The 15,509-nt window shown below is 39.0% G+C and overlaps 3 protein-coding genes across 4 annotated transcripts; 2 read left to right on the forward strand and 1 right to left on the reverse strand.

Moving 5' to 3' along the window:
• Positions 1-204: 204 nt before the first annotated feature.
• On the reverse strand, positions 205-8,555 carry lbhl (LBH regulator of WNT signaling pathway, like). Of its 2 annotated transcripts, none has more exons than XM_044201599.1 (4): positions 7,763-8,555; positions 3,017-3,092; positions 2,280-2,580; positions 205-1,237 (listed from the first exon to the last, which is right to left on the reverse strand). In XM_044201599.1, the coding sequence occupies exons 2-4, from the start codon at positions 3,086-3,088 to the stop codon at positions 1,167-1,169; spliced, it is 444 nt and encodes a 147-aa protein (XP_044057534.1). In that variant the 5' UTR covers positions 3,089-3,092; positions 7,763-8,555; the 3' UTR covers positions 205-1,166. The 2 variants fall into 2 exon arrangements, with proteins under 2 accessions (XP_044057534.1, XP_044057535.1); XM_044201600.1 differs by lacking the exon at positions 7,763-8,555 and adding an exon at positions 4,323-4,665.
• Positions 2,499-12,340, forward strand: LOC122878619 (complement C1q and tumor necrosis factor-related protein 9-like). Its single transcript, XM_044201601.1, has 3 exons — positions 2,499-2,636; positions 10,916-10,991; positions 11,899-12,340. Exons 2-3 carry the CDS (start codon positions 10,949-10,951, stop codon positions 12,294-12,296), a joined length of 441 nt encoding a protein of 146 aa, XP_044057536.1. The 5' UTR covers positions 2,499-2,636; positions 10,916-10,948; the 3' UTR covers positions 12,297-12,340.
• Positions 12,341-12,493: 153 nt separating this feature from the next.
• On the forward strand, positions 12,494-15,499 carry polr2i (RNA polymerase II subunit I). Its single transcript, XM_044201603.1, has 6 exons — positions 12,494-12,666; positions 12,850-12,904; positions 13,279-13,352; positions 14,017-14,091; positions 14,947-14,998; positions 15,164-15,499. The coding sequence occupies exons 1-6, from the start codon at positions 12,605-12,607 to the stop codon at positions 15,224-15,226; spliced, it is 381 nt and encodes a 126-aa protein (XP_044057538.1). The 5' UTR covers positions 12,494-12,604; the 3' UTR covers positions 15,227-15,499.
• Positions 15,500-15,509: the final 10 nt, after the last annotated feature.

A 15,509-nucleotide genomic window follows, 5' to 3' on the forward strand; every position in this document is an offset into this window, starting at 1 on the left:
TCCACATAAAACATTGGCAGTTTGGCCCCTTTTTTGGTCAACTTAAAGCTTCCTAGCAAGTACTGTAAATTTAAATGTGTTAACATTACTTAAGGATAATTCAGTCTGTCAGAGTTTGTAGATGGTTATCAATACAATTTGCACATTTTGCACAAGATAATTTTGAGTTTAGATTCAAGAAGCACCCAAAAATAATTTTCTGTATTAGTGGGACAAAATACTTTATTGTATAATTCATAATAATCATTTCACAATGCAACAACTTTTTCATATTCACAAATCAGCCTACACACAAATTAGAGTTTTATTACACACCTACCATTTTCAATGGCGCCTACAACTGTTAGCAACTAGAGCTGCCCCCCTTTTTTTGGTTCAACATGCATGACATACAAACTGAATGTCCAAGCCTGTCCAAAAAAGAAAATAGCCTCTAACCAGTGATTTCTGTAACCTTGTGGAAAATGCAGATTTTTTAAGATCACAACATTAGTCAGCATTAGTCACTCACATAATGCAAGATAAGACATCTAATGTGTGATATGGCTGCCTCATTGAGAAATTTAGATAATTAAAAAACTAGATGTGGGTGGTGTAATCAGTTTTCATCAGTTCAGCAAGTCGATTCAGAGAGATACAGTTACCTGTATCAGAGACAGAGATGAAGAATAGAAAATGAACAAAGCACGAACTAAAGAAAATTTGTTGCCATGGCAGGATGTTCTCTTTTAGCCCTATGACATTACTCAGCCCTTAAAAATTTGGAAATAACAAGGGAAATGAAAAGTCACAATGTCAGCAAAATTGTCCCTAACAATTAAAAAAGACACCATGTTGCTCAAATCTGGCGCCAATGTCAGCAAGCTGACTTGTGCGTGTCTGAGAATGTGTGTTTGTGTATTTGTGTCCTTGTTCATGTTCCCATGTGTGCACACATGTCTGTATATGGCTCTTCTTGTACGCGCTGATATAAATGTCACAGTTGGCACGTAGCTGTTTATCAGTGTTTGACACCTAAAACATATTTTGATACTTGTGTTTTCTCCTCTTCCTCAACAATGGACTTCAGTTCACACTTTGCATCATATGTTACAGTCAAACTCCCGGTTGCTATGTTTTGTCATAGTTGTTGCCATACTTAGTGTCAGGATGTTCAGTCATCAGAGTCAGTTGAGGGCCGGAGCGCTGCTCAGTGGAAGCGTGGGGGTGTCGTCTCTAAATGCATCCGACTGAAGGTCTGCAGAAAGAAGTACACCGTCTTTATGTTATGTTTTTCAAACATCAAACAGTTGGCACTTAATGTACATTGCACAATAGTGTTCCACTCCCCTCCACAGTCACTCCAATCTGGTTTTTGAGCTCTCAGCATTGAAAATTTGAAATCTTTTTTTTTCTCTTTTTTTGTAAACGTAATATGAGTGTATTTCTTCTGTATAATTCTTCCTTTGAGGTGTGGCTACCAGTTTTCTCGTTCATTAGCTTTAAACATAACTTTCCCAAGCAACCCAAGAATATAATACATCAAAACAGTTTGAAGAAAATCTAGATGTGCTTGTTGACTATGCAAACATTACTAGCGTGTTGCTAACAATTTTCCAGGCTGTTGCGTAGATTTTTAAAGTGGGAGCAGGAGTATTTCATATGTGGTTACTAAAAGACTTTGGTTAATAACGCTAGTGTTTTCTAAGCGATTAAGGTGTTTTGGGTGGTTGTTGCTATAGGGTGTTTCCCAGTGGATACTTACAGTAATACAGTATTATAAAATAAAATAATCACACACACACTTTCCAACCGAAAATTAGAGAAACAAGGTGCCATGGAAATGCTGACCTTGTGATAATCTACTGTAATACTGCACTAGTTCTTTGGTTTGTGGAAGGAAAGCGAATTTGAGTTTCTCAGCTCAGCTGCATCCAGACTGGGTAGTAGTTCACTCACACACATTTTCCCACCCAGCGTCCACCAAAAATTTAAGAAGTGAGGAGGCATAGAAAGGCTGACTGTGTGATAATACAATGTAGCTGACGCTGGTTATTTTTTCCACTGACAATATATTTTCAGGCCGGAAAACCAAAAATAAGTGCTGATTACTGTTATGTTACAGCGGCTAATTTGGGGTCTTCTGTAGTCATGATTTCTTCTAAACACATGTGCCTTTGAAAATGAACATGTTCTACCAAACTAAAGGCATCCAATCTGAGCATTAGGGTGTTTAAAAAGAGTATTTTAATCATACGAGGGAGTGTAAAGCAGAGAGTATGATAACATGTCCAACTCACCAATGAGTGTCAAGCCTGGCTGCTGGTTCAGTATAACTGACGTCTCCTCTTCCTCTTCCTCTTCCTCTTCTCCCCAGTCTGCGATGTTGGCTGGGGGGATGCACTGCTCCAAGAACAGGTCCTCCTCGTCTTCCTCCATGTCCATGTTCTCTGGAGGCCAGCGCAGCTCTCCGCTCTCCACCTCGCTTACCTCCGTGGGTTCCACAACGATGGAGGGTAGACGCTCCTTCTCATGGTCGTGGTCCAGGCTGTTCAAGGTGGTCTTTGGGCCCAGGACAACCTCAACAGGGTCAGGAAAGATCTGGAGGAAAAGGGGGGAGAGCTGACTGAGAACTGAGCAGAAAAGTCATACTGAAAGTAAGTTCAATTTACAGCAAAATACTTCAGTGCTAGTAGATTCTGTAAATCTGCATTTGTAGTAGTAATAGTTTTGGTATATTGTCCAGTTTTGACCACTCTCATACTGACTAATCCTACAGATTTCTCTTTCTCTCTCATGCACACACACCTACACAATGTCTGGACCTTGGTTTTTGTGTATTTATTGTGTCTCGTGGTTTTTAATCCTTGTTTTTAATCAGCATTTGTGTCACTGCTGTCTAGCATTTTGTGACAAATCTGTTTTTAAAATAATAAATGTAACATGAAAATGACAACTTATCTGAAACTATTATATTGTCTTAGTGTGATAAATTCAACCGGATTGGGTTGCAATATTTGATGATGACGGATCATACCTGGAATGGCAGTCTTTGGTCCTTCCTTTCCATGTCTTCACATTTTGGATCTTGACCACTCATCTCCTCCATCTCTCTGCAGCGGAAATAAAGTCATAATGAGACTAGAACAGAAATTAGAAACAAACATACACTATAATTGAGCAAGTGCCATACTCAGCATGGAAACCTTCCCTCCCCTATGCAAATCTGAACCCTGTAAGACATGTCTTTTTAGTATTTTAATCCTCCTTTCTATGTGTAAATACCCCTTAAGAATTAAAAATCCTTTTAACACTAAAATCCCAAGAATTCTCATAGAGCAAGTTTGGGCATTACATTAGACCTTGAATTTCTCTTAGAATCTCAGAAAAGCCAAGTTTTCATAACCCTTTTACTTTAGAATTGCAGACTTTAGAAGACTTTAGAACCCTCCTTAAAATCCCATTAAAGTCAATTCAAATCCCCCCAGAAACTCCTTGGGTATCCCTGTACAATCTCTGCAGAAACGTATAAAAATCCTATTCAGAGTCCTTGAAATACATTTCACTGCAACAGTAGAAACTCCAAAGAAATTTCTTTAGAAACCATTTAGAAACTTGACAAGTAGATTGGCTTTAAAGCATTATGCAAATAGTTTATCTGCAGAGGAGGGTCTTTGGTTAATATGTAGTAGGTCCTCCATAGTTTTGGGTGAAATATCTCATTCCAGTGACTCTATCACTCTCAGATCATATGCCTATCTACATGATTATTTGCTTGTCAAACACTTACCTCTCCAACAAAACCACTAACATCTACTCCAAACAATATTTGTACATATATCTTATGTAATGATGTTTGCCACAAATCTGCACTGATTGACAGCTAACTAGATGGAAAACGATCAAAGGAAATGTAGCTTACTGACTGCTTACATGTGTATGTGACTTGCCTACAAGCCTGCCAAAGCTCTGAGATCCACAGCTGGACATTCAGTAGCTCTGGATGAAATCACTTCATCCGGTTTTCCATGAAATAACATCATTGCCACGTATCAGGCTTTTGATAGGTCAGAGATTTTCTGTCCTACATCAGATTGGCCAAAGCTGGTCTGAATATGTGAATTATGTGAATTTGTGTGTGATTCTCCTAACACACACACTGTAACACACTCATACTCCAGATTAGTGCAGAACTCAAATAGGGTTTGTTGCCAAAATGGATTGTGTCCTCTGACGCTCATAATTTATTCTCTGACAGGAAGCCTGACAGGACAAATGCGATGTTTTGCCTCTGTCAACTTGCCACTATTTTCACTATTTGGTGTGAAAAACACCAAAGTCACCTCTGTTTCCTTTTAGCCAAGCCCTGATCCTGGGACCTTTATCAGACTGTATGTTGGGTGCACAGTCCACAGTATCCATATTCACATGCATGAGCCTGTGTCCACATCCAACGGCAATCTGTTTACAGTCTCCAGAAAAGCCGACGGAAGATTAAGAAGGACTGAGGATCTGTCCGAATCCTCTTTTTATCCCTGTCTCCTGCTCCCGTTCTCTTTTTCTCACTGTGTCTCAGTGTCTTTCCTCTCTCCATAAGTACCAATCATGGTGTGCTGTCATTCAGAGGCCTCATGTGATGACACAATCTTGCTTACTCTTACATTAAACTTGCTGAAACACAAATCTAATCTCCAGTCCTTCTATTTCTAGACCTTGTGTCGGGTACTTTTTGGTATTTGCTAACAGCAGCACCCGTCACATGCTACGTCAACTGATGAGGTAAATCAAACTATTTTGAAAGTGCTTGTGAATTCTTCTTGGAAATGAACTGAGATATTTTCATAGAGAACAAGAGGATTGTACTTTACCCTTATTTTTTGTACTTTACATTTATTTAAGCACTTATTTTAGCTTTTATACTTTATATCCACTTTGTACTTAATTTATCTTAGCTGTATTATACTGTATTATATTTTGACTAGAACTTAGACTTACTAGAAATAATTGTCTCATTGCGGACTTATTTATTATTATTTCTATTCTAGTAGTACTTCTATTCTCAAGTGTGCATCGACGTGATAGTGAGCAGCTGTAACGAAAGAGTTTCCCCTTGTGGATCAATAAAGTATTTCTGAGTCTAGATAAGATCCAATTTTGCTTTTGCTGTTAAAGAATTTAAGCAACTGAGCAAATCTCACAGCTGCTCAATATCATGAAGGGAGGTCTTATTATTTCGCTCTTAAGACAATTACACAAAATTCATAACAAATGGAGGTTTGGAAAAGTATCTGGTCCATTATATTGTCTATCTGTCTACCTGCAAAACTAATGACATAGTCTTTAGTTCTAATTAGCAGATGTTAGCATGTTATCACCTAAGATGGTGAACTTTACACTTGCTAAACATCAGAATGTTAGCATTGTTTATTACGAGCATGCTAGCATGCTGACATTAGCATTTACCTCAAAGCACTACTGTGCCACAATGCAGCCTCACAAAGCTGCTAGCGTGGCTGTAGACTTTTAGTCTTGTTCTAAGATATACAGTACTTGAACCCTTTTATAGTTCATTCTTTATTTTGGTCATATGTTAGTACACACTTGTGTCTGCCGCAACAGAGGCCAATGTAAATGTCTGCTCTGAGGTAGCCAGATTGAGAAGCATTCACTAAGCTTTAGGTCACGCAGTACAGTAAGTGTACAGTACGTCGAAGGTCACGGGTCAGGCCCACACTAACTATGAACTGTTCAGATCACCAGCTAGTCTAAAAGTGTCTAAAAATGGTTTAAAATACATAATAGCTTATACTGACACCAACAAGGGTTTTTGGTTCCTTTAAATGTATGACACAGTAAGAATTTATAGTTTCAACAACTGTGAATTTCTAAAATTGCATCAGTGTGTTTCTCTCTCTCTCTCTCTCTCCCTCCCTCTCCCACCCCATCATCGCTCTCTCTCTTGCTTTGTCTCAAATTAAATTGCTCTGAATAGAACTGATCTGAATTGATTTTAGCAAATTTTTCTTTTTGACTGCCTTAATGTGACATATTTCAGGCTTAGTGTTCCTATCAACATGCATGCAACATCATTGTGTAATATGACAAATGAAGAAACACTAAGCCAGTTTGCACAACCGTCAAAACGAGGACGTCCTGTTCTCGTCTAAACAGGATCAGCTTTGGGAGGATGCTATCATTTTTGACCCACTTGTGAATGCGCGCAGTCCTACAATTCAATTTCTGATATTATGCTACTGACAACTGTGTCACGCTAAGCAGTTTGTGTGCCACCTGGGATGGAAACTTTCAGCAGCTATTATGATGAAGAAGCTTAACCTCCATGTAATCCCTCTCATATACATGCCCTCTAAACACCTGCATGTTTCAGCTCAGTCAACAATCCCCAATCTTTGTTTGTGCAGCGTACTGTAAGTTCAAACATACAGTGTAACACTATTCGGGAAAGAAAATCATACTTACAATAAAAGATACATTATGAGTAAAATAAGGAATGTAATGCAAATAATTATTGAAGGAAAGATATTTATTTAGATTTAGATTTAGATGCCTCTACATGTAAAACCAATTTCACACTTCAACAACAAGAATTGTGTCATTAGAAAGAGGAAACTTTGGCAGGTGTGAGAGATTTGAAGATAGCAAACTAACAGATGTTAGCATTTACTTTCCTGTTTCCATCAGAGAAACCATTTGCTGTCCCATTTCAATACTGGAAGCTTCTGGGCTTTTTGTATTTCTGTAGTCACTTTCTTGTTCATTGAGACACAAGTGGTTAGATAAATAGGCCACAAACTGGCCGCAAACTTAAAGGTTTCTAGCAACATGCTGTTCTTATGCAAAGAATAATGTAATGCTAAGGAAATTACAGCGGGACTGTACTACTACTGCTGTTACATGATTCACATGTGCCCAGGATTAAAGAACCCTTGAACCAAGTAGACTGACATAACTATTATTGGGCTAATATCCTCTGTTCATTACACCACAACCACACAGCAAACAGTCCTAAAGTTGCTGACCTGTGGTGACCTCTCAAAACCATCAGAATGTTCAAACCTCCAAACACTCAAACACAGTAACTGAGCAGATCTCTCTCTTCCGCCAAGCCTTACACACATCCCTATACAAAATAATGGCCACCCACACACACCCTTTAACACAGGCTCACACACACACTTACACTTGATCGTGGTGCAAATAGAACATAAAACAAAATAATTTTAACCTGTTACCTCCTGTCATGGATGCAGTCTCTTTACCTTGAATGCTCAAATGAAGATTTAAGTCTAAACCTTTTGTAGGACATTCCAGTAATCATTCATTATCTTGTTAGTATTATAGATAGAAAACCCTATGTAAATTACACTTGGTTTATTCTTTTCCCTCTTAATCTATAGCGTAAATAGAGAGATATATAATATCTGTAATATCTAGAATGTAATAATATAAATAAAATCTCCAAAGCAGCTATTAAATGGACCATGTGAGGAGATTGTTTTGTCAACTATATTTTCTACTTTGATGGTGAGTCTCGTGGGCGTTGACTGAACGAATCTTAACTGGTGAGTTCCACACACCAGAGAAAATTCACACTTTTTACTCTCCACCTACATAAAGAGTGAACGTTCGGCGTAGTCAGTTTAGGGGCATGTTGAGGACACAAAGGGGAATTCAGCCTAGGAAAACCCCATAGTTCTTGCCAGTGTGAATAATATGTGGGCCTGAAATACACACACACACAAAAACTTCAGCAGCCTCTTACCCCTCACTTGTAGTCAGGCAGATGTCGTCTCCATCTTGACACAGTTTCACAGTGGTGAGGCCCGGCTCCTCCACAGTGAGTACAGGTGACTCGAGAGGGGGTGCAGGAGGAGGTGTGCAGCTCCCACAGCATTCCCCCTCCGCAGAGCCCTCATCGAGGCTTTTGGCCTCCAGGGCGAAGTCTGGAAGTGGGGGTCCCAAACCCTCAGGTGTCCCAGGAGTTTAGCAGAGGATCAGGAGGTGGATGCGTGCCTGGTTGCCTTTGTCAGTTTGGAAGGCACCTGTCTCACTTGTCCAGGTCCGTGCTGAGTCCGTCTGCTAGCCCAAAGCCTACATGCGCTCCTTTGTCTCCCGTATCCAACTTCCTTCCTCGTGTCTCTCTCAATTTGCGTCCCTGTCCCACCCCACCCCACTGCCAGGCTTTGGAGAGGAGCAGGATTAGCGTCTCTTTCGATTACAGAGGCTCGATGGGTGACGTCAGCCAGGCTTGACAGTCCCCTGTGATGAGTTGGCACACTGGGTCGCTGGTGCATCTGTAAAGAAACATATAAAGGGCACACAGATGGCACATGGCCCCACTGATGATGGAAGCTAAATTGACTCAGGAGGAGCACAACTGTTCATAAAATGAACAAAGAGAAGTTTTGTACGTTTTAATATGAGCTCCTTTCTATCTTCCCCGTCCTGTCTGTTTGTCCACCATCCCTCTTTCTCTTCCTGTTCCCAGTGTATGCCGTTGCTCCATCAGTGGATTTAGATTTGGACGATTCATGGAATTAGCCCAGGGATCAAGGGCTCAGGAGTGGGGAGGGGAGGGGAGGGGTTAGATATATATATATATACAACAGGCTCCAACTATTGCTAAACAGACAGGGCACTGCTAACAGCAGTGTGTAATCCCCTCTGTAGGCTAAGTCAGTAGGCTATATATGGAACAAAGTAGTGAAATAACCAGTGCAACGTAAAGAACGTCCTGCTTCTGCAGAATGGGTGAAAGAAATTCTGAGAGCACCTTCAAAATATTTCTTCGTTTTTACAGTTCAAAACATCTGTCTGTACTCAGCCTGTTCTCTTTTATCTAGACAGTTCTTCTCCTTCAGAACTCAAGTGTTTATGCAAATATGTGGCCATTTGCAAAAATTGCTGATCTTCTGCCCATTTGAATAGAGAGAGTTCATTGTGTGATGGACAGAATATATAGACACATGACCATTATGGTACCAAGTTGTATGGAATCAAATCAAATAAATCAATAAAACAAATAATTATATATATATGGAGTTCAGTGGCATATTGCACCTGAACACAACTATGTACAACCTTAAAGCTGTCCAAAAAAGCACAAGTGCTGTTCTCTACAAATTATGGGAGCCTCCTTTGCTTCAGACAGATGAAATGTTAAGATTAATATAACTTTCATGCAAACTTGTCACCATATATCTGAATTGTTTTCTCATCATGTATGTTTGCTTGGCAAAAAAAAAATAGAATTACAATATATACACAATACATAACCTGTCAAACATCACTTGAGGCATTTTTCACCAAGCTTGAGCACCGATCAGCTCTAATTTCAGTAAATTGGAACTTCAAGAGTTGGTTTAACTATTATTTTTAAATATATCCTCCACCACAATACTGCAGAGTGCAATGCTACAAATCAGTGATCATACAACTTGTTTACCTGTTTTTAAAAACCGGTTTACTCACCAAGAACATTTTGAAACATTTCTAAAATGGAATCTACATGTAACAGCCAGAGGCAGAGACACTATAAGTGATTACAAGTTTGTGGGGGCATGGCTGTGTTTATTTCTCAATTCTGCCCTTAATCTCCCTTCTGGCTTACTCTGGTTTACTCTGGTTCACTCTTTTAACCGGCCACTTGTTGTAGCAGTGTTACAGAAGATTAATTTCAATTTAAAGAACTGTGATAAAAAATAAAAACATATCAAAAATAGCTACTGATGATGATAATGATTAATGCAATCTATAAAAGAGAAATGCTGTCAAAATCAAAGTTCAAAATGTCAAAATTAATTATGATTAATATTCATAATCAAAAAATTGCTCAAAATCCAGTTTAAATATGTATATAAATAATGGTCAAAACAGCATATCTATGTCTTTTGTTATCATAAACTGTAACATAGAACTCAGAAAATACCACTGAAACCAGTGAAGACAAAGGCGTCTTCGCCTGCCACTTCATGGTGCATGTGACAGTGTATGGACGTGGACAGTGTGCTATATTCAAGAATGGAGAGAAGGTAGTCTCGCTGTATCACACCAATCTGCCAGATAAACTCAGTTAACAGTAGCCACGTGGCCAGTATTAGCACTGTGGTCAAACTGTCTAAGAAAGATGAGGTCTGGACTAATTTATGGGGTCAGGGTCAACGTGACAGCTTTGTAACTGAGGATAATTAAAAATGATTGTTGATGATATGTTCATGGCTGTGCTCTTCCTCATACAGTATCTTAATAATTGTCATAATACCTTATGATCTTCTTATTTCTAATTTCAAGTACTGCTTGTCTGAAATTAAATAAAATAGCATGCATGGATTAATAAACTGGTACACTGAACTTGTCTCTCTTTGCAACACCCTATAAAACCAGAGACATTGTGCTAACATTTGCTTCTTTGTTTAGTTATGTTCAAGTTAAATGAGTCACTTAGTTTGTTTTCTCATTTTCTAACAAAACCAAGTGCAAACATGTTGCATCAGGAAGCCAGATGAACAACTTCAGCAACTTCTTCATTACGTTTGCTGCATTCGCCTGCAAGACAGCAAGAGGTAAAAAGCTCTTTGCTCCAAAGTTAGATTTTGTATTCATGCCTGAAAAAAAAACATTTGTAAGGACTTGCAAATATTTCTTATAGACTTGTGTTACATTGATTAGAGAAATGCAGTGAAATTCAGAGGGAGAGAAGGAAATTTTACTTTCTCAATATTTTTGGGGATTTTTAATACTCTGTGATTAATGTAGTAAATTGCATCTGTCACATGTCACCATGTAATCTTGTGTATAGCTACCATTCACTTTTATCTTACAAGTCTACAAAATCGTGGCTTGCAGACAGTTAAATTACTGATATTATGTTGAAACCATTAAGATATTGCACTTTTATCTTCATTGTTTTTAACAGACACACACTTCAACATCATCACAAGTTTCAGTCATGGATTGTGTTCCACACTGCGGAAACAGCATTTCTCCATCAGGTAAAAAAAACAAACAGCATTTTAAACATCATTATGTCCCTCCATAACACCATTGTCTGCCAACATTTCACATACCCACTTTTTAACTTGGCGACAAACTGTCTATGATGAAAATAGTCAGCAGGTCCCTAGAAAGGCGGTTCCACCCCCTGCTGGGTGCTGTGACACTAATGCAGCAGTATTATACAACAGGGTGAGATATATTTTCAACACAGTTGTGACCACCAATTCAATGCAAATTTTTATTTGACTGTACTTTTGGTGTGCGTTATACTGGAATGTATGTCAAGTGACTGTATGAAAATTATTAAGGAGGGGGGCTTAAGTAAAGGGGGAGGGTTATGTATTTTTCCTTTTTTCTGAAGTCTAATTTTTGGGGAGAGTGGGGGAGGGTCTTTAATAATTGAATGTCATCTCTCAAGAGAGCACATCATTTGCCTTCTCTTTATTCTGCATCTTCACAGACATAAGAACTACAATAAAGTATAATGTGTCAAATTACATGTTAACGTTTAAATTATTTGTGCACTATTACTTATTAATAGCAAGTAAGCAAGTAAATTGTAGCCTATTAATCAACTCCCTATATTATTTTGAGATATTGGAGGTTGTTTGCGTGTTTGGGTGTGAAATGTTTTTCTCTGAGTCAAGGGGTCCATAAAATATATTTTAATGATACTGGAGAGGGACCTGCGTTTTAAAACAAGTTTCCTGCCCACCCCATTCATTTTCATACAGTCCCTAAATTAATTCGTTTTGTCTGTAAACAACATTTTGCCTTGATTCAGTGCAATCACGAAAGCAAATTTCTAGGGTTTTGTTGCTTGTTGTGACAGACACAGAAAAGGTTTCATTTTACAACATTGTAAAGTCCTTGCTTTAATTATCATGATGTCACCCACTCTAGGTGTTGTAGCCTTCACAGCCAAGCTGAATGTCAATGACAGCTACCCAAAAGAAAGTGGAGTGCTGAAGTTTGCCACTGTGCTGGTCAACGAGGGAGGAGGCTACAGTCCTGGCACAGGCATCTTCACCTGCCCCGTGGATGGCTTCTGTCACTTTACTGTGCATGTATCTGTGTATGGGCGTGGACAGTGTGCTATATTCAAAAATGGAGAGAAAGTAGTGTCTTTGTACCACACCAATCTGCCTGATAAATGCAGCCAAGTGGCCAGCATCAGCAGTGTGATCAAACTGTCTAAAAAAGACGAGGTCTGGGTGAATAACTGGGGGCCTGGCAAAAACGATATCTTTGCAACTGAAGATAATGACACTGTCTTTGTTGGGGTTCGTTTGTTTTATTGACTTGTCAATGAAATGTCAATAAAGTTCTTGGCTGTTTACTGAAATTAACTTTGGTTTTCATTTGCTACATACCAATAATAATATAACACTGTATGGCTTTAATGCAAATACAAATAAGTATGCCCACGGTTTTTTTCTGTCTTCCCACACCTGGGGGCGCTGTCTCAGAAATCATCACATATTTGTCGGCATGCGCATGCGCAGATGGTCTGTTTTCAAATGAGTGGACACGATAGCGGCGGTAGGAGAAGTGTCGGAGCATCACCTTTATTATTTGTCAGGTTTAGCTTCAACCTATAGTTTCCCCAATGGATTTAGACACTGGAACATACGAACCAGGATTTGTTGGGATACGGTTTTGTCAAGAATGGTGAGTTTGTGGCCGAATAGAGTGGTTAGATAATTTAACCTAGCTAGCTAGCTAACGTTTAAGTGTGAAAGCTACATGTACGTTAGCCTAACGTTGTCTTAATGAGTAGCTAACGCTAAGTCTTGATTTGTAAAATAATTGAAAACCTGGGGAACCACTAAACGTGGTAACTTTGTTTTTCAGTAACAACATGTTATACCCTAAGGAAGACAAGGAGAACCGTATCCTGCTTTATGCGGTAAGTGCCCGGTTGAAACTTACTGGTAGTGCAATCGTTCCACTTAAGGTAATGCATATAGAGTATATAGTTATAACGACTGTATAATAGTTATGAGTCCACCAAAGGCTACTGTCATAGTTTTGAAATGTCTTCAATCAGCCCCGTTTTGTCACGGTGACCTCTAGTCCCGATCGGGACTGTCTCAACAACTGCGTGGTAAGCGGTCCCGGAAGGTCCCATAGAAAAGCTCAGGGAACCTCCTGTAAGCTGCTCTTTAACGGAGGTGGGGCGGTTAACAAGGCGAACAGTTACTCTTCATCCTTGAAGTCTTTTTCTCTTATAAAATTGAAAAACACAATAAAGCACACATTTGCTGAATGTCCTGTGCACAGTGCAGGAACTGTGATTACCAACAAGAGGCAGACAACAGCTGCATCTATGTCAACAAGATCACCCACGAGGTTGAGTAAGTAAAATAAACCACCTTGCCACATAAATCACCAAGATCTTGATTAGCTTGAAACTGACTAATATATCACTCTACTGTTTTCACTGCAGTTTTATCTCTGCTTGAAAGAGTTACTTAAAACCCCCTAAAAATCAAATTTTTGCTGTTTTAACTTCTCACCTTGCTGTAGTGATGTATAGTTGTACACAGGACCCTGTGTCATCACTGTTGGCTGTGGTTACAGGTGCAACAATGCACATTTGACAATGAAAATTTTCCTTCTGGTGTTAAGTTACTCTTTAAGTTGTTTGACTTTTAATAGCCACAAAAATGATCACTGACAAATCAAGTTAAATGCATTGTCCAGACACTTCCAGGCACACACTGATTCACTCGAGTACAGCAGTCCTGACATTTAATGTAATCTTCCAAAAGTCAGTAAAAGATAATCCCTTGATTTTAATTTTGCACATTCAGACTGCAGAAATTAACTTGTGTTTTTTATGATGGTGTAAACACATATTGAGTGACTGCACATTAGGCAAAGCATTTGTAATAGGGCATAGTTTGCAATGCCCACAATATTAAAACATTACATAGCACACTTTACGTATGTAATGTCAGTCATGTAAGGGCTGATTGTTGCTAAGTCATCCAGCATCCTGCTTCTTTTTTTCTCCAGTGAGTTGACACAAATCATCGCTGATGTATCTCAGGATCCAACTCTACCAAGGACGGAGGACCACCCCTGTCCCAAGTATGTTTTACCATAATAAGTCGACCTCACTCGTTCCCTCTGGAGACCCCTAATTGTTCTTCTACTGTTTAAAGGATAATAATTCTTGTGTTGTTTGTTTGGTGCAACATTCACTGTAGTTGAATTTTTGACATTCAGCACAGAAAAACAGCTTTGACAGACTTACAATCTACATTAAGTGATTTTTGACCACATGAGGGCCGAAAGTTGACTCCTAAATTCCTAATTCACAGCAACAAGCCTACTACACCCACACCAGAAACAGAGCAAACTTGGTTTCTCATTGGCGTCCTCATTCTCACAACCTGACAAATATATGCTGAATATTTACTGGGAATTTAGCCCTTTTTTACCTGCTAAGTTCTAAGAATAATACTATACCTTTACCTTACTGAATGATTTACTCATACATTTACTTCACCACTTTGCCATCTTAAACTGGGAACAGCTAGTTTCTGACTATCCAAAGTTTTATATAGGCACGGGGGGCTGGAGTGACTCGCCATACAAGCATACAAACCACATATGGGTTAAAGCTGCATAGAGCTGCAGACTGGGTGTTAAATCTCAGTGGGATCAACATTTTTTGTACATTAAACAACAACCCCTTCACATTACAAAGAGGGATTCAACTCAAAAAGACTGGTCAATTTGTTGCCACTACAAATTTGGTTGGCTTATTAAGTGATTTTTGTGTACATTTTAAGATTTCAACCGTTGGTTGTTGGGGGTTTTCTGCAAGAGCACCAGCTTCCATCCTTTTGGACTTTAACTGATTGTGAAATGAGACGTTGTGACACCGAGCGGCTGTGTTCGTAATAGTAGTTTCTAACATTGTGCTATGTCTCTTCCTAGATGTGGTCACAAGGAGGCAGTGTTCTTCCAGTCTCACAGTATGAAGGCTGAGGTAATGATCTTTGTTAATGAAACACATTATGCATGACCTTTAGTCTTAATATTGTTTGTCTACGAATAAGTTTACTAGCTTTTTGTGGTCAGCCATGCCATGTTTCACCCGTTAATGAAACGGAAGGTCTTCTATTTTAAGCATATGTTGTGTTTCTCCTGACAGGATGCTATGAGACTGTACTACGTCTGCACAGCCCCTCACTGTGGGCACAGATGGACAGAGTAAAGCTGGTGATAATGAAGAGGCCTAACATTTGCATGTATTGCTGTGCACAAAAAAGTATCCTAGCAGCAGCTCAAATAGAGTTTTTTTATTTTTTATTCTTCCTGCTCAGTTTGTTGTCCAACAGCAGCACTGCTGATGTTTGTTGACCTTTTTGTATGACGACTTTCAGTTTGTCAGACACCATCTTGTGAATTTAATGTATTAATAGTTTTTTTTAACAGTTGTCATTTTCAAATGTGTTTTTGTTAGATTAAAAGAATCAGTTGTTTCAAATGTCTCTTGC

The sequence above is a fragment of the Siniperca chuatsi genome, linkage group LG7 (assembly GCF_020085105.1).
Source record: "Siniperca chuatsi isolate FFG_IHB_CAS linkage group LG7, ASM2008510v1, whole genome shotgun sequence".
Classification (NCBI taxonomy): domain Eukaryota; kingdom Metazoa; phylum Chordata; class Actinopteri; order Centrarchiformes; family Sinipercidae; genus Siniperca; species Siniperca chuatsi.

What these genes read in the sequence shown, in the direction of transcription:
- LOC122878619 (XM_044201601.1), top strand. Translation starts at nt 10,949, where the DNA reads ATGGATTGTGTTCCACACTGCGGAAACAGCATTTCTCCATCAG. An exon ending in AAACAGCATTTCTCCATCAG is followed by an intron (nt 10,992 to 11,898) that starts GTAAAAAAAACA and finishes CACCCACTCTAG; the next exon opens with GTGTTGTAGCCTTCACAGCC.
- lbhl (XM_044201599.1), bottom strand. Translation starts at nt 3,088, where the DNA reads ATGGAGGAGATGAGTGGTCAAGATCCAAAATGTGAAGACATGGAAAGG. An exon ending in ACCAAAGACTGCCATTCCAG is followed by an intron (nt 2,581 to 3,016) that starts GTATGATCCGTC and finishes CTTTTCCTCCAG; the next exon opens with ATCTTTCCTGACCCTGTTGA. An exon ending in GCCAGGCTTGACACTCATTG is followed by an intron (nt 1,238 to 2,279) that starts GTGAGTTGGACA and finishes TTCTTTCTGCAG; the next exon opens with ACCTTCAGTCGGATGCATTT.
- polr2i (XM_044201603.1), top strand. Translation starts at nt 12,605, where the DNA reads ATGGATTTAGACACTGGAACATACGAACCAGGATTTGTTGGGATACGG. An exon ending in ACCGTATCCTGCTTTATGCG is followed by an intron (nt 12,905 to 13,278) that starts GTAAGTGCCCGG and finishes TCCTGTGCACAG; the next exon opens with TGCAGGAACTGTGATTACCA. An exon ending in CTCACAGTATGAAGGCTGAG is followed by an intron (nt 14,999 to 15,163) that starts GTAATGATCTTT and finishes TTCTCCTGACAG; the next exon opens with GATGCTATGAGACTGTACTA.